The 20,289-nt window shown below is 43.1% G+C and overlaps 3 protein-coding genes across 10 annotated transcripts; 1 reads left to right on the forward strand and 2 right to left on the reverse strand.

Annotated features, from left to right (window-relative positions):
• Positions 1–444: 444 nt before the first annotated feature.
• Positions 445–1,467, reverse strand: mRpL30 (mitochondrial ribosomal protein L30). The gene is made up of 3 exons (XM_065487523.1): positions 1,188–1,467; positions 1,007–1,130; positions 445–851 (listed from the first exon to the last, which is right to left on the reverse strand). Exons 1-3 carry the CDS (start codon positions 1,364–1,366, stop codon positions 519–521), a joined length of 636 nt encoding a protein of 211 aa, XP_065343595.1. The 5' UTR covers positions 1,367–1,467; the 3' UTR covers positions 445–518.
• Positions 1,468–1,784: 317 nt separating this feature from the next.
• On the forward strand, positions 1,785–16,007 carry Sec16 (Secretory 16). Of its 8 annotated transcripts, XM_065487501.1 has the most exons (26): positions 1,786–1,942; positions 2,181–2,248; positions 2,310–2,455; positions 2,776–3,099; positions 3,395–4,012; positions 4,758–5,752; positions 6,273–6,527; positions 6,652–6,774; positions 6,834–6,991; positions 7,090–7,134; positions 7,306–7,579; positions 8,095–8,250; positions 9,028–9,258; positions 9,354–9,492; positions 9,545–9,916; positions 9,976–10,090; positions 10,267–10,673; positions 11,100–11,361; positions 11,443–11,726; positions 12,633–12,665; positions 12,966–13,190; positions 13,843–14,056; positions 14,120–14,257; positions 14,940–15,031; positions 15,107–15,149; positions 15,540–16,007. In XM_065487501.1, the coding sequence occupies exons 2-25, from the start codon at positions 2,209–2,211 to the stop codon at positions 15,134–15,136; spliced, it is 5,676 nt and encodes a 1,891-aa protein (XP_065343573.1). In that variant the 5' UTR covers positions 1,786–1,942; positions 2,181–2,208; the 3' UTR covers positions 15,137–15,149; positions 15,540–16,007. The 8 variants fall into 8 exon arrangements, with proteins under 8 accessions (XP_065343576.1, XP_065343579.1, XP_065343578.1 ...); XM_065487504.1 differs by lacking the exon at positions 15,107–15,149 and having other exon boundaries at positions 1,785–1,942; positions 6,273–6,482; XM_065487500.1 differs by lacking the exon at positions 15,107–15,149.
• LOC135941788 (17-beta-hydroxysteroid dehydrogenase 13-like) lies at positions 16,003–20,288 on the reverse strand. Its single transcript, XM_065487517.1, has 7 exons — positions 20,098–20,288; positions 18,994–19,142; positions 18,569–18,778; positions 17,544–17,663; positions 17,365–17,494; positions 16,970–17,213; positions 16,003–16,485 (listed from the first exon to the last, which is right to left on the reverse strand). Exons 2-7 carry the CDS (start codon positions 19,138–19,140, stop codon positions 16,197–16,199), a joined length of 1,140 nt encoding a protein of 379 aa, XP_065343589.1. The 5' UTR covers positions 19,141–19,142; positions 20,098–20,288; the 3' UTR covers positions 16,003–16,196.
• Between the last annotated feature and the right edge of the window lies 1 nt (position 20,289).

Below are 20,289 nucleotides of genomic sequence, written 5' to 3' on the forward strand. Positions count from 1 at the left end.
TAATGTGAAATCTCACATTCATCGAATCTCAATTTCTTTGCCACCGAAAAATTGAAAAGGCACAGGAGAACACACTGATAACGTCATAACGTTGTCAAAATCTGAACCTATTTGAACTGTGTCTATTTTTTAAGTATGAAGAAAACTAGAAAGACTGCGATTGTCAATCAAAATGCTGCTGTTTGTTATATTTGGAGTGAATATATTTGCCCGAAACAGATTTTGCTGTTTCCCTCGTTAATTTTCAATTCATTTTAATCTCAATTTTGCACGATATCTCACGCGTGAATGATTTCATTGCTCTTACAAAAATGAGAAAATACAGCAAAACAACTTGTTTAGTTAAAAGTCCTTCGCAGAAAACATTAGCCCCTACTTAGATAGGGGTTAGGAGAAAGTTCGAAATTTTCAACTTAAGAAATTTAAAAGAGTAAAAATATAATGCTGAGTAAAATTATTTTATTTATAATATACCTCTCAATTTTATTAACCCACTAAAATAGAAGAGTTATTCAAATTTAAACAAATCCAGTGCTGTCAAAACCATTGTTCCACTTAAAACGCAGGTGCCGCCTCATGGTTTCATTGCTGGGGGTGCCCAGCTCTTTGGCAGTCTTTGGAGGCGCTGGCAGTGCTTCAGGTGCGGGCAAATTGACGACTGGCGGTTGTAAGGACTTGCGTACCTCCATTTCACCGTACTCGTTGATGACAGTGGCGCCCAGCACCCTGGCGTCTTCCTCTGTTGGCTCTCCGTTAGGGAAAGTGACTGGCTTGATTTTTATCAAATGCTTAACCTGGTATAGCATTTTATTCATCTGAGGTGTGTTCTTTACTATGACAACTTCACCTCTCTGAAAACAGAAAAAATTATCGAGATATTTTTCAGTTCTTGAAGTAGAGAATAACGCTATAGATAGCGGCAGAGTTATGAAATTTGAACTAATCCTTTTCTCTGTTCAAATCCTTTTTAATTCTTTCAATTTTGATTTTTTAACAAAAGGTTTACCTCCTTGTTTAAACCTAGTTCCTTGAGAACTTTTTTGTCCCATTTTGGATTATATGCCCACTTGGCCACTCTTTGAACCATTAGGAGTTTGCTTGGAGTGTATGGAATTTTCTGTTCGTCGGGTCTGCGAAAAAGAAAATATTATAGTCAAGGGGAAAAGGGAGAGCTATTTAGAGTCAACCTTGGGTAATAATAGAACCCATGGTGCTTCTCGAAGGGAACTCTCTCATCAGGTTCCTTGGGCACCCTGCGGTCTTCGCCGTTCCCTCGGCTGAATTTTGGGAATCTGTAGAAATAGCGTACATTCTGCAGCGGCCCGTGGTGAGCACTCAAGCGTATATGCTGCTGAAGCACATTCATAACTCCAGGCTAAATTTTAAAATAAAATTTAGGTGATTGAGGTTGAGGCTTGAGTCTGGTTGAGTCTGCAGAGAGGCGTAGGCGTGCACACTCACACATAACAGAAAACATGCGGTCTACTAGTAAAGGGGAAGGGGAGCCGGTAAAGGGGAGTATTTCGTATTACGAGAGGGGAACCAGAACGATCAAGGAGAGTAGAGCAAGAGCAAGAGCTATCAAAAAGAGCTAATATCAAGATTGCAACGTCAAAAAAATACTTTTCCCCTTGAAAATCAAGTGTGCTAAAAAAATATTAACAATAAATCAACCGTACCCTCTAAATCGACTTTTAAGATAAACTAGAGTTTTTTAGTAAATGCAACAACTTTATTTTTCTCAAATTCGATATTTTCTGTTCTACCATTAAGTTGGTGTCAGTGCACCCAGTTTTCACCACGACATCCCGTCACGTCACAGGTGAGAGAGAGTTGAGCCGAGTCCTGCTGTCAGATTATCGCAGATCGCGCTAGACTTTTGCGATTTTCTCTAAATTTTTTGTGATTTTGTGCATCGCCTGTTGGCTGTGATATTGTGAAGGTAAGCAAATTGCTCTTCTAGGAAAAGCGTATCCTGAAATACCTATAATTTGCTTGTGGAATAAATCTTAAGCAATTAGTTCTCTTAAGGCGAGCAATGCAGAATAATCTGCGCTATCAAAAGAGGCCAAAAGCAGCCTTTCACAAGCACTCGCACTCTTTCTGAAAGCTTGTTTACCTTTCATCATTTCTATAACATGCAAACTATTTAATTAAAAAATGGAACTCCTATTTTGAAGATGATGAGCCTGGAGTGAACTACATATTATGTTTCGGCAAAGAGCTAAGCTGGCCCATAGGGTGACAGGTGAGACGAAATATTTTGGAATCAAGATGGATCTGTATTTTATAAAAAATCTTAAACGTAGCGCAACCGAATGGTGCCTCCGCCTTTCCAGCCCAAAACGCCAACTCAAACCCCCAATACCCGACTGCTCCCACGCCCCCTGCTTTCTACAACCCCAATGCCGTAGGAGCAGCACCCGCACCATCGCCTGGTCTATCCCCTCAGCAGGTAAGAAATATTTACATACATAATGTATTATCTCCTATATTAACAATACCTTAAATTCAAAACAAAAAAACATGTTGTATTTCGACCACAACTTAAGGCGTTGTGTATCATATATTTTCTCATTGATTTTCAAGTCTCATGCATAACATTTGGCTGGAAAATTGAATTAGTTGTCCAATTTACATACAAACCCTGAGACAGATGAGTAAATTAGACGTTTCGTTTAAACTCTACTTCTCTGTGCAACTCGATTTGATCATTTGATCCTTACGACAGAAATTAGACTTCAACAGTCCAAGTGCAATAACCCCAACTTTCAGAGTTGGCAGCAGCCTGCTCAGCAACAACAACAACAATGGTACCCTCAGCAGCAGCAGCAGCAGCAACAACAACCACAGCAACCACAGCAGCCTAAATATCCCCAGCAGCCCCAGATGCAGAACAACAACCAAGAATGGTGGAATAACTGGGACCAGCAGCAATCTCAGTGGGAACCAGTGGACCAGACCCAGAATCAACAGTGGAATCAGCAACCGCCTCCTCAGCAACAGCAACAGTCTCCTCAGCAGCAGCAACAACTCCCGCAACAACAGCAGTCCCAGTACCCATCGTACGACAGTCAGAACAACTTTTATGACTACCAGGTTTGTTCACTGAAGCCGCTTGTCTGCTTTTTAATTTTCCCTTTTTTAAAATAAAGTGAATGAATGAATTTGTGAAACATTATAGCCTACAACAGGCGTATAATATTAAAGAACGATAAAAGCGCAGTTTTGAAATAAAATCAATTACAATTCATTCAAATCAGTGTTGGCGTGGCAATGTTCTTCTGACTTGTCAATTACATTTATTTATGAGTGCCCCCAAATTATATGGCTCTTTTTGATTCTCAACTTCAATGATGAAGAGCTCAATTATATTTTTCTTTGGTCGAATTAGCAACCCACTGAGCAGAATCAGGCCTACCAGCACGGCTACCAGGGTGAGCAGCATAACTACTCGCAGCAGGGTGACTCGTGGAACTGGGGCTGGAACCAGGGTAACCAAGACAACTCGTGGAACTGGGACGACAAGGAGAGCACCGCTGCAAGGACGCAAGAAAATCCCAGCGTTGAGCAGGTGGAGCAGCAGCTGGCCGACGTCAACCTGAACGAAGCCGGCGAGGTTGTAGAGAAAACGCCTCCTCCGCCGCCGCCACAGCAGACGTACCAGCAGGCGCAGCCTCCGCCATCTCCTCAACGGCAGCCACAGCCGTCTCCCCAACGGCAACCACCGCCAGTGCAGCGGTCCATTTCCCCCATGCTCCAGCATCCACCTGCCCCGGAGCCTGAGCCTCCTGCGCCTGAGCAATTTGTGCCTGATGCGCCTCCACCCGCTGCTGAGAATCAAGAATATCTTATGCAACCTCTAGAGCGAGTTCAGGAACACTTTACTGCTAACTTTGAGATCATGCCTGGAAGTGAAGAGACGCCTCAAACTTTTGAGCAGCAGCCCCCACCGGCAGTTTCTCCTCTGCCGCCACCGCCTCCTGTGTCATCCCGAGTGACAGTTGGACAAGTAAGTTTTTTTTAGACTGAATTTTATATTGTTGGTTAAAAAACAAAAATATTTGTCTTACAATCAAATAATTTCAGTCAACTCTGAGAAGTTTGATTTGCTATAGTTAGATGCCGATAAAGTCAGACTAATATTTATGTTTAAAGTCGAATTTTATTGCACTTTGGGGTACAGCAAGCAGTTTTTTTTCTGTATATTTAAAGAAATTTTCTACCCATCTGCGATTGAGAGGTAGGATGGATAAACGTTAAATTGTGTGTTTGGATTAAACAAAATTAAGAATGATTTAATATGAAGTCCTAGTAAAATCTCTTTATTCTATTTAGTTCTGATTTGTACGCGTGAGGTATTATGAGATGATTGCACCCTAGGAAAGTAAAATAACCTGCCACTTTTCAAATTCATTTTATTTGTATTTCAATGTTAAACAAAATTTGAAGGCTACTTGTTACGTATGGTAAATTATTCATGCCTCAATTGAAAATAATGCTCATTAAATTTATTTTAAGAACTTGTCGTTTCCTTTAAACATATGTACTAAATTTACATTTTGTTAAAATTAAATACGCTTTCCACTTAAGCCATGAATTATGTAGATATAAAGAATATAAAATTTAAAATTATTGAATTGCTTCAATTAACTCAGGAGGAATAGCTTTTATCAATGAAAATTTTAAAGGAAAAAAGTAACGCGTTCTTGTACTGTACAGCGACTTTTCCAAATTTTACTAATTTATTTTGTCAGGATGACCCATCGCCGTGGCCGACTGTGATACCGCCACCAGAAAGTGTCGAACAACAGAGGCCTACGCCATCGCAGTCAACATCACCGCCTTTGCCACCGCCGCCAGCCGCGGATAACGTGGACCCTGTATCGGCAAGCGACCGCAATCAGTTCTTAGAGACAGGGCAACTGAGTGCAGAGCGGCCAGCGCAGCGCACGGTGCCAGGAGAGAGCCGTCAGAGCCCCGTACCGGGCGGGCCCCGTGTGGTGCCGGGAACCACCGAGCCCGACAACGAGCCTAACGGGCGGCGCAGTGAGACGATCGGCTCAGAGTGCGACGAGCCAGCCACTGTGCGCACCACTGGCGAGGGCGTAGGTCACCCGACCCCTCCGTTGGCCTCTGGCCCTCCGTCCGTACAACGGACAAGCGCTGAGACTGTGCGTACTACTGGCGAAGGCGTGGGCCGCCCGTCTCCTCCGTTAGCCACTGGTCCTCCGTCCGTTCAAAGGACGGAGACCATGCGCAACACAGGTGGTGGCGTGGGCCGCCCGACCCCTCAGGTTACCCCTGGCCCTCCGTCTGTTCCAAGAACTAGCGCTGAGGGGGTCAACGACACCCCAATGCGGCCCGCCGTCCTTATGATCCCGAAGAGGCCGCCCACCGCCGAGCGCACCAACGCTGAGGGAACTAATTCCGAGGTGCGTAGCAGGCCCGTAGCTCCTGCCAGGGCTGTTTCCCTTGGAGAGCAGGGCTCTGCTTTCAAGGAGGTGGGTCGCCGCCGCGCAGAGGGCGAGGCCACTCCTGATAGGGACCCGGCTCCTGAGTCGGAGCTGGAGGAGGGCGAGATTTCCGATTTGGAAATCATCTCAGGGGGTGAGTTTGAAAATGACAGCCGAGAAGCAGAAGCAGAAGATGCTGCCGCCGCCGCCCAAGAGAAACGCAGGGAGAGCAGTCAGCCCCCGCCAGAGTCCCCGCCAGTTTCACCAGTTGACGACAAAAAAGAAAGGCGTAGGAGGTAAGCTATCAATACTGCTAGAAGGAAACTCGTTTTATTTTGCTTGATTGTTATTGATTTGTGAGAAAATTATCAGGGTTGCAAATAACATATCCGCAAGTATCTAAATGTGCGTTTTAAAACTGTTTCTGATCATAATATTATACATTGGTGCGATCATTTCATTAATTATTTTCTGGTTATTTGTTCTTGTTATTTCTACTTTAAGGCAGGGTTCTTGGGATTTAAAACTATGATATAAAGATGAGGGTTGTTTAATTGTTTATAATATAATATTTCTACGAAAATAAACGTTTTGTTGAAAAATATATTATTATCTTGCTTGAGAAAATATTTTAAAAATGCTGTGTAAACTAAGCATAATCAGCGGTAGCAACAATGCGTGTGTTAATTTAAATCGACCAAGTTAAACTCAAATAAATGCATCCGTTTCATGGCAATCTCATGAAATAAACTCAAAATTTAATAGAATTAGAATCAGTTTTATCGGAATAAGAAAACTCTGCTTATGTGTTATCAGAGAAAGGGAAAGAAAAGAGTCTGATGAGAAACGGCTTGAAAAGAAGCTGGATAAGTCAAAGGGAAAGCCCCCACGGCCTGGGAAGGAAGAGCCGAAAAAGCGGCACGACAGAGATAAAGAGTCGCAAGTGAGAGGTCGACGTCGAAAGGATTATGATGACGATGACAATGAAGAAGACAGCGACAGCAACCACAGTGAAAAGGGTCGGAGGTATCGTGGAGACAGGACCCCGGACAGAAAACATTCCTCGTACAGGTCCTTGCCCTTCTATGTTTTAATTCCTCCAATTCCTTAGCCATCTTTGTAGACTGCTGCAAAGCTGGAGATTTAATTACTAAACTAAGATATTTCAGCTGGTTTATACATAGTGTTTTAATAGGTCTGGCCGCCAAAAGGATTATTATCGGGATCGAGACAGGGATCTAGGCAGAGAGAGAGATAGAGATGACTACAGACAAAGGGATTATCGATACGACGATGACCTTTATTCAAACCGAGAGAGGTTAGTGTGCGTGTTTAATCAAACTGGCATGGTTTGTGTCTACGTCAATATCTGCACAGGTCGAGACCTCCCAGTCGAGCTGGATCTGAGGCTCGTCGGGACGCTTATGAGTCTGACCACCATGAACGAAACCGAGCCCGCAGCTCCAGGGATAAAGCCTACTACGGCTACAGGGACCGCTACAGACATGATCCTAGAGACCCCTTATATGGCCGAAGTAAGTATCTACCAATTTTACGTGCATGGGAAAAGAGTAAATGTTAAATAATTCACTCAACAAAATTGCTTGCTAAGTAGTAATACTTAATATTGCAGTTTCTAAGAAAAAGAGTACGAAACCTACAGGAGTTTCGCATAAAGGTAAAATCTGAGTGAATTTGTCGTTTTTGCAATCAACGTCTGTCACTAATTACAATTACCTTTTTACGAAATCCACTGCCTTCACAAATATACTGCATGTGTTCACATTCTCTTTAACGCCTCAATTTGCACGAGTTTTGAATTAATAATAACGGCAAGGCTGGATTGAAGGCTATGACTACTATGGCCGGCCATACGACCACTATCCGCGGGGCCCGTCGTCGCTGCAGATGCAATTCCCTGAGTACAACCTGCAAACGGCCGCTTATTATGAGGAACTGCGACGCACGAACCCGGCCGCGTATGCAGAGTGGTACAAGCGCTACATTAGCATGGCGCAGAGCATCCAGCAGGGGCCGGGAAGTAGCACTGTGGATGGCTTCAACGACGACAACAGCCGGGGAAGTGTCCACTCAGGGCGCAGCTCCATCAATGACGAGCTCAGGTACGCATCTCGTGGTTCAAAATAATCAATGCAATTCCTTAATCTTTTGAAAGCCGCGTGCATTTAATTAAACTCAAATCAAAGTACTTTTGGCCAATTGATAAATTATTTCAAAAATGGTCACTATTTATTTAAATCTGATTGTTGATTCCAAGGTAACAGTCCATATTTTTCTAATTCTTTTCTCACTCAGCATGAGCTTTCTTTAAAGCGTATATTGCTACGTGGCAAAGTGAGATGGTCGAATATTTAAAACGTCTTTTTAAATGTCATGTTTGAAAATTGGGAAAATTGAAACAAAAACGACTTCATGAAAGATACATCATGAAAGAGTAACACTTTTCGTGTAGTGTTTATTAACACTGTTTGTCAAAGTGATATTTGCTTTCGCAAGCTAAAAGTGACTGTAGATTTTTTCATAGAAATGAATAAATATTAAACGTTGCACGGTCGCCCCGTCAGCTTGGTTGAGCGTGTGGTGTGATTTTTTTGTGTTTTTTTGTTGCTCCTCACAGGTACCTGCGTGCGAGGTCGCCGGCCCACAGTTTGCGTGACGTGTCCTTGAGTTCCCTGTACCTACACCAGGGTCATCCGTCCCTCCCGCACTCATTCCTCCCCTATCACCCCCAGCAAACACTTCTACTTAACACTCCTTCTAAGATAGGTGCCAGGTGAGGCTGCATCTTTGATTGGCTGCATTATTGGTTCGCTCTTCAAAAGGTGGTGGTTAGGCCAGAGTACTATCTTAAATCCGCCAAGTAGCAGTTGTTGTTGCTGCTGCTGCTGATCTTTCCAGCAAGTCAATGCCCCTCAAAGTTGGCTTGGCTGCCCAGTGCCCACCTTGCTGCTCTCCGCTGAATTGCAGTCTGTATTATAACTTTTGAAAGGCCTCATGATTTTCACAAATCATCTGCTTGAAAAATGGAAACTCTGGGATATTGTACAAGTAAATGAGGTTGTAGTTGCTGCTGATACAAATTGCAAAGCCCTTATTCCAACTTTTTTAATGAAACTAACTTCTGTTCATTGACATCTAACGTGTTGTAGTGTGATGAAAACTAATAATAACGTATCTAACCTCTCTTTCAAACAGGTTAATGGCTGTGGTGCTTGTGAATGCCCCCCTTACCCGCTCTCTAATCCCAGGGTTTGATCAAGTTTTCTCAAATTCCCTCGCGTAAACTTATTTTTATCCAGAAGATCCAACAGATCATAATATCAATTCGTTTGGTCCCCCATTCACCCTCTCTCAGTTGAATCAAGAGTCGCGAACTCGATTCTGTGCCGCTTGTACTGAAGTGTGCGCATTTTATCTGAATTCGCAGCTCTTACTCTAATCGACATTGTACCGTGCTAGTCAAGTTTAATGTTTGTGGTGTTCACAAAAACTAAAGTAACATCCTCGCTCTTGTCTAATTCAATGTTGAAATGTGCAATAATCATTGTAGCGCGGCGGTACACGCCGTTGAGGCCACACCCATCCAAAGGCTGACCCCGGCCAAGTTCTCGAGCGCCCACTCGGAGGCGACGATCAGCGGTCAGGGCCGTTTGGTGCACGTGCTGCCCCACTACCCGCGCGAGGGCCAGGTCGCCACCGTTTTGGTACATGACCTGCAGATCCTTATGATGCACGAGCCGATTCTCTCCGAACTCAGATCATTCCCAGGACCCCTCATCAGGTAATAATACAGAAATCCTGTAGGTCATGTAATTGTTATGTCAGGTTTGATACTGATAAATGAGTCCTGATTAATCGTTTCATTTGAACTTGCAGTGGTACCACCCACAAGAACAGCGTGATCCAGTTTTGCAGTCAAAAAATTAAAAACGCCCAAGGGGAACCAGAAATGATTGACAGGGACTCGTATATCCTCCTGTGGAAACTCCTAATTCTTTTGCTCAGACAAAACGGGGTATGTTATTAGATTCTGCTAAAAAATCTGAGTGACTGACGTTGTGATTTAGACCGTGGACGGCGCTGACATTGCCGAGCTTCTATTGGAAGACTCCCAGCTTATGGAGAGTCCGCGAGCGTCCTCCGGGAGTGGTTCCTCAGACTCTGAGGAGGACGTCCGGAGGCCTCGTGCCAAGAGCAAACTATCTGAGGAGCAGGTGACTTCCCAATTCCGGAAGCACCTTCTGTTTGGCAACACCAAGGAGGCGCTCGACTGGGCCATGAAGCACGGACTCTGGGGTCACGCGCTGTTCCTCGCTTCCAAGATGGACGACCGCACATATGCCAGCGTGTTGACCAGGTTCGCCAACGGCCTCCCAATGAATGACCCGCTGCAGACGCTCTACCAGCTCATGTCTCGCAGACAACCTGCTGCCGTTACTGTGAGAAACATTTTTATCTGGGTAAATGATTCTGATTTCTAATCATCCTTGCTTTGCAGGGCGTGTACGATGAGAAATGGGGAGACTGGAAGCCTCACCTAGCCATGATTCTTTCAAACCCGTCGCGGTCTGAACTCGACCAAAGGGCGATCACCACCCTTGGAGACACTCTTGGTACATTTATATAAATTATATTATTAATTACGTTCTTTGATTTGTCATCCATGTATTTTTATATGAAACAAAATATCTACCAAACCACACTCTCAATCCAAACCTAGTTGAACTTTGAATACAAGTTTGCATATATTTTAATGTCACTCCTTTATGTAATTAAAATGTATCTTCAGCTGCAAGAGGTTGCCTGTTCGCGTCGCAGTTTTGCTATCTGCTTGCGAAACTTGAATTTGGCGCTTACGGCCAGCAGCCGCCAGCCAAATTGTGTCTGCTTGCATCGTCGGCGTCGCTGCCACTCGAGCACTTTGCCACAATGGAAGCCATTCAGTGCACTGAAGTTTACGAATACGCGCGCAGGCTTGGAAACCCCTCTTTCCACGTCTCGTCTCTTCAGCCTTTCAAGTTCATTTACGCCAGTCAACTGATCGACTTTGGATTCACTGCCGAAGCCCTGCTCTATTGCGAAGAGCTGGCAAACACTCTTGTCGCGCACCACTGCACTGGTACGCTGGCCACCCAGGTTGTCGAGCTCGCTGACAAGCTCAAGCAGAGTGACCCCTTGTTCAGTCCCAACCAGGAGGTGATTAGCAATATTTAACTTAAATTAAGGATAGTATTTTTTTAATATGCCTTTTGTTGGAATCTAAAGAAGCGTTTAATTCCGTAGAATGGTTCTTGTGTCAACTTGGAAGTTAAGCTCAGGTGCAATCCTGTTGTTGAGAATTCTAGACTTGAACACACGATGAAATCAAAATTATTCTCAGCCAGTTGTGCTACCACAAAAATCCTTTGATTGTTTTTTCTCTGTCTCATTTAACAGTTTTTTCTGCTTGACATTATTTTCTGTTAACACGTGATGGAACTCAACTGACAAGATTGAACCCAAAATAACAGAATTACAAACTTTAACGTTTAATGCACAAATAAATTACTTTATCAAGTCGTTTATCTCCATTTTAATAGACATACCATGGATTAACCTGATTTTTTTATATTTTGTTTCAAGGATGGCGAGGATTCGTTCTATTCGTCGGACCCACAGTGGCTGACATCTCTACGACATCTGGCGAGCCAAAGTCCTTCTTCAACTGATAACTACTATCAAAATGACCATCCGCAGGCGAGCGAGCAGCAGCAGACACAGGAAGAATCTGCATACCAGGAGCAGTGGAATCAACAGTACTGGCAGCAGCAGCAGTGGCAGCAGCAGCAACAGCAGCAGCAACAACAACAGCAGACCCAGCCTAACGAAAACATCACCATGGAAGGTAAAGTTTTGCTGAGCTAGATTTCTTGGGGCAAAAAATCGGAGTGCAATAAGGAATATAATATTTTCTTTTGCATTTCAGCGACTCTCCCTGATAGTGGGGCCCAGCAGCAGTATCAAAACAACTACTGGCAACAACAACAGCAGCAGTCGCAATGGTCCGTCCAGGAGGAAAGCCAAGTGCCAAACGCAGAGACGCCAGTGCCTCCTCCTGCTTCACAGCAGCAGCAGCAGCTGTCGCCCATGCACCAGCCAACGCCACTGACCTCGGTTCCGCAAACGCCTGAGCCGAACCAAAATGCGACCTTGCAACCAGGCTACAGCAACTACTGGGACCAGTCAAACCAGCAATCAGAGCAGCCAGAGGTAATTTAGCGAGCGTGTTCAATGTTCGGGGTCTTGCAGTTTTAGGTGCCGCCCCAGGCATGTCAGGCAGGCAGAAAAGAATTTCTCACTCACTTCTTCTCTAGCGTTTGCATATATGCAGATGGCACCTTTTCAAAGTCCCACAAAAAATTCTTACAATTAGTGCTAGTTTGTGCTTTTAGCATAATCAATGCTTTAAAATAATTACTTACTATTAATTGTAGAAATACTGATTTGATATAAAAATTTGTACATACATTTTAATTACTTTCAGTATAGCAATTACCACTGGGTGCCAGGTTGCAATCTGTGTTAGTTCCCGCCAATCAGAAGTCAATATCATGGAGGTTAATCAGGAGACAGTCCAGCGGCCAATCAGAAGCGTCTAAAAGGATGCGCGCCGACCTAATAATTTCATTCCCGCTTATTTTGTTACATTTCCATTAGCCTGATTTACCATCTAATGGTTGATTTGCCAATTACCGGGCTAATCAGCTGTTAGTAAAGAAAAAACATCAAAAACATTCATTGTGCTGAATGTATTTTCTAAGCCAATTTCATTTTACGTTTGTAACTTTTCCGCTGTACAATACCAGACGCCATATCTGCGCGTCGCGTGATTCCGGCCCCCGGTGGTAATTACATAGCTCTTTAAATTATTAACTTGAGGCTGCAGATGGTGAATGTCTCAAGCTTCGCAAAAGCTGATTTTAATAAATTGAATTCAATAAGCATGAGCAAAAGTCAAAGATCTTCTTAGTTAGTCAGTTGACGTTTCCCTCACCACTTTAAATAAATGCCCTTGGAATCTCCAGTTTGGTCTAAATTTCGTAGAGATGTGCGCTGCTATCGCAATTTCCTTTTGAATTTGATTGATTGCAAGTGTGCCTCTTTTCACGCTGCCAGTGCCTCGGGAGAGACACTCCCGAACGCGACTCTGTAAGTACGCACGCTCTGGTGCCCCACCAAGCCCCTCCCCGCTATGAGGATCCCCTGGGCGTCGACCTGCTGCACCTGGGTCGGCGCCTCCCTTCTCCTCCTCCCTCGTACTACCCCCACCCGTACCTGGAGGCCTCTCTCCTTTATCGCAGGCGGCCGCTAATCTTTGGAGGCACGTTCCCCATCGACCGGCCCATCAGCCGCCGTCCTCGACCAAAAACCTTCCTCATTGACCAGCCCCTAGAGCTCCCGGGGCCCCCGCGGGGCGCCAGGCGTGACCCTACGTTGCTCTCATTGCAGCCGATTATCTCTCTGGGTCCGTCGAAGCCGCGCCAGAAGACGCTCTCTGAGTCCTCGTCCGGCTCCAACAAGGCCTCTGCCCCATCCAAGCCACAGCAGCGTCAAAACCAGGGCCAAAACCAGCACCCTGAACAGGAGGGCAGCGGCTGGTTAAACAACATCATCAACAAAATATCTTTCCGCCCCAAAAATCAGATGAAGCTACCCGACGATAAGAATCCACCGGTAAGAAACGAAAGAATCTGACGCCTGAACTCTATCGCAAAATTTGTTGCAACTCTTCCACTTTGACATATTTCTTATAATAATGCCATGCCCACATATGGCTGCGTTCATTCTGTTTTTGATTTGCACTTCTATGCAGTTCCTGCTTGTCGTTTTGAGTCACTCGTTTGAGTCAATTTTGATAGTGACATAATGTTCATGCATGAATAATAAACAATTGTTGGAATTATGATTTTAAAGGATTTTTATTGGCATATTGACTCAACTTAAGTTTTAATTGTTTTAATAAATCCTTACAAATGGGTCGCTGTATGTTGGCTACTTAATTTTATTCAAATATATTTACGTAGTAAGCAGACATGATTCCCTTTTAACTGTAATTTTCGATAGGGTAGAATTTCAAGCTTTTTAATTGTGCAATGGATCATTGTGACTCGCAGAACTGTAGCTTAAGTTTGCACTCATCTGAACAGTTTTGATCCTTTTCACTATTTAATTTGGAACCATCCTTTTTAATTATTAAAAAGACGCACTTGTGACTGTTGGCTGCTGAGCCAATCATATGGGATCACGCACTAATCACACTCAAAAAATATTTTCGTCTTATTTACCCCTTGGGAACCTCCATCAATTTTTTATTCAAACTAACCAGATTGTATGGGACGAAAAGAGGCAATGTTGGTTCGACAAAAACGCGGATGGCACAGAGGACGTTGGTGGAGCTCCACCTGCGCCACCAAAGATGATGCAACCTATCGCGTCAAGCACGCCAATGTCGTCGCCCGCTGCCCCCGTCGCCAGCAACAACTCGTCCTTGGCTGGCTCCATGCCGCCTTTGGCAGGCGCCGGCTACAAACTGGGCAGAAGTAAGCCGCCGCCGCCGCTGAGTAACGCTCGGCAAGCGCCTATTGACGCTAAACGTTTTACAGACATGCGTAAGAACTACGTGAACGTACTCCAGCAGAACGGCTCGGCCTTCGCCAGCCCTACTGCCGCCCCCGCTGACCTCTTCCCCGGCATGGGGGCCACCAACGCTGCGCCCCCGGTTCGCTTTGTGCCTGCTCCAGGTGTGTACTCTACCCCTCAATCAGCTGTTTTTGGGGCTTTGATTTAAATTTCGCTGCCTGGCCATCAAGAGATGGTGTGCCTCCAGCTGGGTACCTAAACGTTAAAATTAATTAATGCTCATTTGTCAGAAACTTAATTCATGGTGGAATTTAATTTTTTGTAGTCGGTGCAGGAAAGTTGTTTTTTAAAATACGTTATTTTTAAACCAACTTTTTGACTTTCTGATATGTTGTGATAAAAAGAGATGACTCTGGAGCAAAAATTTCACAACAAAATTTTTAAATTAAGTCCTATGGAAATGAATTTTAAGTATTGAACGAAAGGAGCAAACAATTAAATTTAATACTATTTGGTGCAGTTTTCACCACAGCTTACCTTCTAAAGCCAAATAATTAAAATTTGAAGGCTTGAAAGGTATTTATTAAAAAATCTGCTGAACCCCTCTAATTTGCTGTTGGATTTCAAGAGAGTTGTTCTTCTACAAATCCTCAATCGTTGCAAAACTCGATAAATAAAGTTTTCCCTTAAACTTCAAGCCTGGAAGGGATAATTTTGGTTTTGGACCAGCCGAATAAATGCCTTTTGTACCTAACATGACAAATTTGCACTTATTGCGCCCAAGATTTATGCTTCAACGCAAGTGGCTGTGTATCAATTTTGCTAAATCTGTTTTCTAAGCAGCTGAGGGAGCGCCCGCCTTGTCTGACTATATGACTCCGGCTTCCTCGCCCTTGGTGTCGCCTAGTTCGGACTCGGACAACTCGGGGCAGCAGGTACGTCTTAAATCCGCCGACGAATCTCGAATCAATCGTACTTCAGGCTCATTAAATTCCTCCTCCCGCATGCAGCTTTCCGAGGATGAGTTGACAGACATTTAAAAAAATTAATCGGGTAACGAAGGATAAGACGCTGATAGTTTCAAAAATACTTTTTTAATTTAAATCGGCATTGAAAGTGAATTTTAAGATTGCAGTTTGGTTAATGCATTTAAAGATTTTATGGCACATTTTCACTTAGTTGCCAGTTACGGAATGCGTATGAATAGCGCCTCCACTGTAAAAAATACTATTAAGTATTGATAGAATAGTAATAATAGCTTTAAAAGCTGGCGATTTTTATTTCTTTTACTTGGTGTTGTTGCATGTTTGAAAGTGGCAAACTAGATTTTTCTTGTAATCTGTACTGAATGAGATTCACGTTCGAAAAAAATTGCTTTGCACCCTATCATTTATTTTCCGCTGATGGAGTCGCGACTGATTTTATTTATTTGTCGTTTGGCAGGCAGGCCCAGTGATGTACAACCCGGGCCAGTTCGCCGCCTCGCAGTATCAGTGATGTGATAGCCGCCTTCGCGGACTTGCAACGCATGATTGATTGGAGCAGAAACATACATATTTGCCACTGTTAAAGAAAAGTTCGGTTCGTTGGTGTGGTCGGTGTGCGAGACTCAATCTTTCATCGTTTTGTTACTACTTTTCATTGATTTCCCGTTATATATTATTCAAAAAAGTTAAATTATACTATAACTTGTAATTTTAAAAAGGTTTAAAAGACATGCTCGCTCTTGCTTTTGAAGAAAAAAAGATAATACCACCCGGACTGACATTGTGCTGATACGGAGGTGGGGAAAAGAGTAGAATTTTACGCTCTCGTAACTTCTCCTCTTTCAGCATCTGTTATGATGCGCTATACACAGGTTGTTGTTGTAAATCTATTCAACATTGAGAAATTAAACGAAAGCCAATAGAATTTCAGTTTTTTCATTATTTATCATTGAGATACCCCTATATATAACTTAACAAGTTCACTGGCCAGACTCAAATGCAAAGCTCGAGTAGGTTATTTAAAAATAATTAATCTTAGCTTACATCTTTATTGCTTAGAATTAAGATAAGAAAACTTAACGGTAGACACAATCCCTTTTGCACTTTGGAAAAATCACTTGGCAGTCTGTGTGAGCTCCTTCCCATTCAACAGTCCGTGCAGCCCGAGGTCGGAGATGGAAATTTGGCGTTGGCGCGTCACGTGCAGCATCTGCGGTCGGTGGAATCCATTTTTGTGGTGCGTGTGCCTTAGCACTGGGCTCTGGTTGATACCCAGCACTGGCGTAGAGTGCTGCCGCAGAATGATGGGCCGCAGGGCGTCGCCGTGCCAAGCGCCCTCGTGGGCTTCGGCGCCAGAGTCCATGAAGCCCTTCAGCAGACCAAATGTCTCCATAGGCAGGGATCTGGGGATTGGTATTTTTTTATTTATTAGAAAAATAGAGATATCATTTCAAAACGGTTGAATTGCTTTGCTGCACAACCATCAACAGAAAATGCATTACCGTTTATTTGAGAGGTTGTGAGCCAGTTGAAAAATGTTTAAAATAAATAAATCGCACAGTAATCCGAAGAGCCAATTACGATTTAAATGTTTTACAAAATAAGCAGTAGAGTGTATCCAAAACCAATATGGGTTCAATTTTTCTACGGCAGAAATATCTATCAAATAAGCTTCCAGCATCAATCAAGGATTGAAATTCCGGCACAGCAGTAATCTTTTATACAATAGCAAAAGTTAAAAAAAAATCAAAGCAGAGCGAAATGCACAGTTGGACTTTCAGAAAAAAGACGAGAGGCAGGCGAGCGACAGAAGAACAGGAGACTCGAAGCCGCAAGAGTGTTGTCTGAAGTCTAACTTACTGATTTGATACTTTAATTGGTGTTTACCGAACAATGTTGTGCAGCGGCAGCAGCCAGCCAGGCACGCTGGCCTCGTGCTCGTTTCGCCGGATCGCTTTGATGATTTCCTTGGCAGCGTACTCTGACTTGAGCACGCCCAGTAGACGAGGGAATCGTAACCGTGGCCGCTGCACCTGGCCTGTGTTCACGATGAACGGGTGCACCGTCGTCAGGTGTATCTTCGGCTTGCGTGCGTCCTCCTGCAGCTCTTCCTCCAAGGCCTGCATCAACCCTGAAAAACGAATCGATTTGGTTTTATCTTCGCTGGATCATTTAACTAAAAATATAATTTTAACAAAATGGATTGTATCATTAGGACACCTGTTTCATAATTTATCTCGCCATTTCTTTCATTCGAACTCAAGAAGAAAATTTCCTTTTACCTCTGACTGCGAATTTACTGGCGCTGTAGGGCACCAAATTTGAAGATCCGACCAGCGCGGTCATAGAGCCGATAGCACAAATGTGGCCGTGGTTGTTCGCGATCATGGCAGGCAGAAACGCTTCCAGCATCTAAAATAAATCAAACTTAAGAAAAAAAATGCATAATTGCTGGTTTTACCCAAAAGTGACTGATGACGTTGATTTCAAAGACCCTCTTTATTTCCTGGGGGTTGTGGTCCAGGACGGGATGAATGGGAACGACGCCTGCATTATTTATAATCATTCCGATGAAACCAACCTGTGAATTTCGCAATCTTATCAATTTCGCTGATACCATTGTCATTCAAAAATATATCGGTCGAGTTCGACGATCAGTAAGTTCAAAAATTGTTACGATAAGACTACACGTGAGTCTTATTTCATGAAAATAAGAATACACGTGAGTCTTATCAAGCACATCAGAAACTCTAACTCATAGATTAATTATGTTAATTATAGTCATACAAGTTTTGTATTAAAACTGCTTTCATTTAGTCCTTAAAAAGCTATGGAAATTTAATTTTAGTGTTTTTTAATATGCAAAAGCAAAATAATATTATAATTTAATTTAAACAATTTCATATTTTCATAATAATGTTTGCCATAGAATTTGATTTTGGTTTCTAATATATATTATAGGCTTGAATACAAAATAGATTATCCGCTCATCACGGAAGAGATGCGGCGCAGTATGATTTTCAACTTTAGGCGCTCGGGATTTATGGTTTTTTTTTTAATTTTTGTACTCCACGCTCCAAAACTGAATGCGTTACAATCCTGTTTTCGTCAGTTTGGCATTGGCACAAATTTCGTGTGTCAAATCACGCGTTGGTCAAATGCAATCTCTGAAATTCCAGCATCGTGTTAGTACACTGTCCACGGATTGATTGTGTGTGTGCGCGAGATGCAGTCCAAAGGGCTAAGATCACGCGCCAGCTCAAATAATATCGATTACGTGTTTTGTATTTATGCACGTCAGCGGCTCACTTGTTGTGATGCGCTTCGTGTCTTTTCTCAGGCAGCGCGCAGCTTTTATCGTATTAACAATTTCGATTTGAAAACCACTTGGCCTCTTAATACGAAATAAGTGGAATCGTCTGTGCTTCAAAAGTAATATTACACGCGTAGCTTTCTTGATTTGTTAATTTTTTTATTTAGACTCACCTCGCGGCGCACTTTGGATGCAGTTTCCAGCACGGAAGTCCTGTCTGAGATATCGCATTTGTAGCACTCAGCCTTTCCTCCCTTGGCCCTGATCGCCTTGGCTGTCTCTTCGCACTTGTCTATGTCGATGTCCCAAAGGGCCAATTGGTTGCACAAGCCGGCCAGCTGGAGGGCCAGTTCACGACCAATGCCATGACCCGCTCCAGTTATCTGAAATTAATTTAAGATATATGGGCACATTCGCTCTCAATGCAAGTGCATAAACATTCAGTCCGTAAAAAAATCAAACCCAATCTACAGAAATTTAATATCAAATTTAAAGCATATATATAAGGAAGGGGATTTTGAAAAAGCAGATTAATATCACATCTATTTTGTTAAGATTATTTTCAATATAATTAAAGCAAGAAGAAAAAGGTTCTTACCAATATATTCTCGTTCTTCAGCGATTTCTCTTTCGGCGGGAAAACTATTCTGAGTATTACTTGGAAGATGGAAAAGACCAGCTTAAACTGCAGGGACACCAAATCCGCCAGCACGATGAACAACGAGTATATCGCTATGAGCAGCATGGCTAAAAATATTTTACACATTTAGATCAAACTCGGCCTCTTGCAACTTGGATGAGGAAATTGTTTAAGGATGCCCAGCAATATCCCGTTATCTCATCTTGCGTCTAGACAAAACGAGCTATCTGATGATTAAGAGCAAAGTCTGATTTTCTCAACGAATCTAGGCAACCGGAACATAAGATTGAAGGTCTTTTACAGCCTGAAAATTTGCTCTGCAGGTCAAATCTATTTTTTTTTAACCCCGAGCAAATGTGTAGCAAGCATCACTATTCCTTCATCCGCATATATTTTGTAGTTCGGATATGTATGCTGAGGATTAACCTTTCAACCCTTTTGGCACGCAAATGAATGATAGTGAAAAAGTACAAAGCGGTCAAGAAACTAATAATATGTTGCATTTATCTTACAAGTAGCACTAGACTTTTGAACCTTCGGATGGAAGGTTAGGACCTACAAGATTTCATTGCAATCTTCTTTCAAGCGAAAATTGCACTTTCGCGGCTTTTCAAGAATCTCTAAAAGTGCACAATCTTCATTACTACTTTTTTAACTGTCACACTCATCAAGTTTTGTCAATTTAATTAAATTTACAGATGAGAATTTCTTAAAATAATATTTTAAGATTTAAGCTACAGGGAAAGCAAAAATGGACGAAGAAAAACTCCTGCACAAAAGATTGAAAATATTAACGCAGGACCGGACTGGCGTGAAAATTCAACCGGGGCACTGCGGATTTTGCCAGCCATCTATTGACCATTTTCATTATAAGGCTGGCCTACACGGTCCATTTTGGCCACGACCCAGCTTTGCCCGGTGAATCCAATGGCCAGTCTGGCCCTGTATTTACGTTATTGGTTTTTATGCTAACAGAAAGAACAAAAAATATTTGTCTCTCAGGAATTCCTATAGAAATTCCTTCCTACGCGCAAGTCAACGGAGAAAAAAAATCTTTTTTACCTGAGTGCAGTTGCTTGGCAATCAAATGAACTGGATAGATAAGGAACTAATTGATCGGACCGACCGGCCTGCACTGGTGTGCAGCATTCTCAGAACAAGACTGGCGTGGTGACTTCTGATGTTCTGATCGTGAGCTGCGAGTGTGAAGCTGCTGCCAGCAATGAGAGGGGGTATCCGAGTGTTGAATGCCTG

Source organism: Cloeon dipterum, chromosome 4 (genome assembly GCF_949628265.1).
Source record: "Cloeon dipterum chromosome 4, ieCloDipt1.1, whole genome shotgun sequence".
Lineage (NCBI taxonomy): Eukaryota > Metazoa > Arthropoda > Insecta > Ephemeroptera > Baetidae > Cloeon > Cloeon dipterum.

What these genes read in the sequence shown, in the direction of transcription:
- Sec16 (XM_065487500.1), top strand. Translation starts at nt 2,209, where the DNA reads ATGTTTCGGCAAAGAGCTAAGCTGGCCCATAGGGTGACAG. An exon ending in AAAAAAGAAAGGCGTAGGAG is followed by an intron (nt 5,753 to 6,272) that starts GTAAGCTATCAA and finishes ATGTGTTATCAG; the next exon opens with AGAAAGGGAAAGAAAAGAGT. An exon ending in TCCATCAATGACGAGCTCAG is followed by an intron (nt 7,580 to 8,094) that starts GTACGCATCTCG and finishes TGCTCCTCACAG; the next exon opens with GTACCTGCGTGCGAGGTCGC.
- LOC135941788 (XM_065487517.1), bottom strand. Translation starts at nt 19,140, where the DNA reads ATGCTGCTCATAGCGATATACTCGTTGTTCATCGTGCTGGCGGATTTG. An exon ending in ACGTCATCAGTCACTTTTGG is followed by an intron (nt 17,495 to 17,543) that starts GTAAAACCAGCA and finishes GATTTATTTTAG; the next exon opens with ATGCTGGAAGCGTTTCTGCC. An exon ending in CAGTAAATTCGCAGTCAGAG is followed by an intron (nt 17,214 to 17,364) that starts GTAAAAGGAAAT and finishes TTCGTTTTTCAG; the next exon opens with GGTTGATGCAGGCCTTGGAG.
- mRpL30 (XM_065487523.1), bottom strand. Translation starts at nt 1,366, where the DNA reads ATGAATGTGCTTCAGCAGCATATACGCTTGAGTGCTCACCACGGGCCG. An exon ending in GGGTTCTATTATTACCCAAG is followed by an intron (nt 1,131 to 1,187) that starts GTTGACTCTAAA and finishes TCTTTTTCGCAG; the next exon opens with ACCCGACGAACAGAAAATTC. An exon ending in AACTAGGTTTAAACAAGGAG is followed by an intron (nt 852 to 1,006) that starts GTAAACCTTTTG and finishes TTCTGTTTTCAG; the next exon opens with AGAGGTGAAGTTGTCATAGT.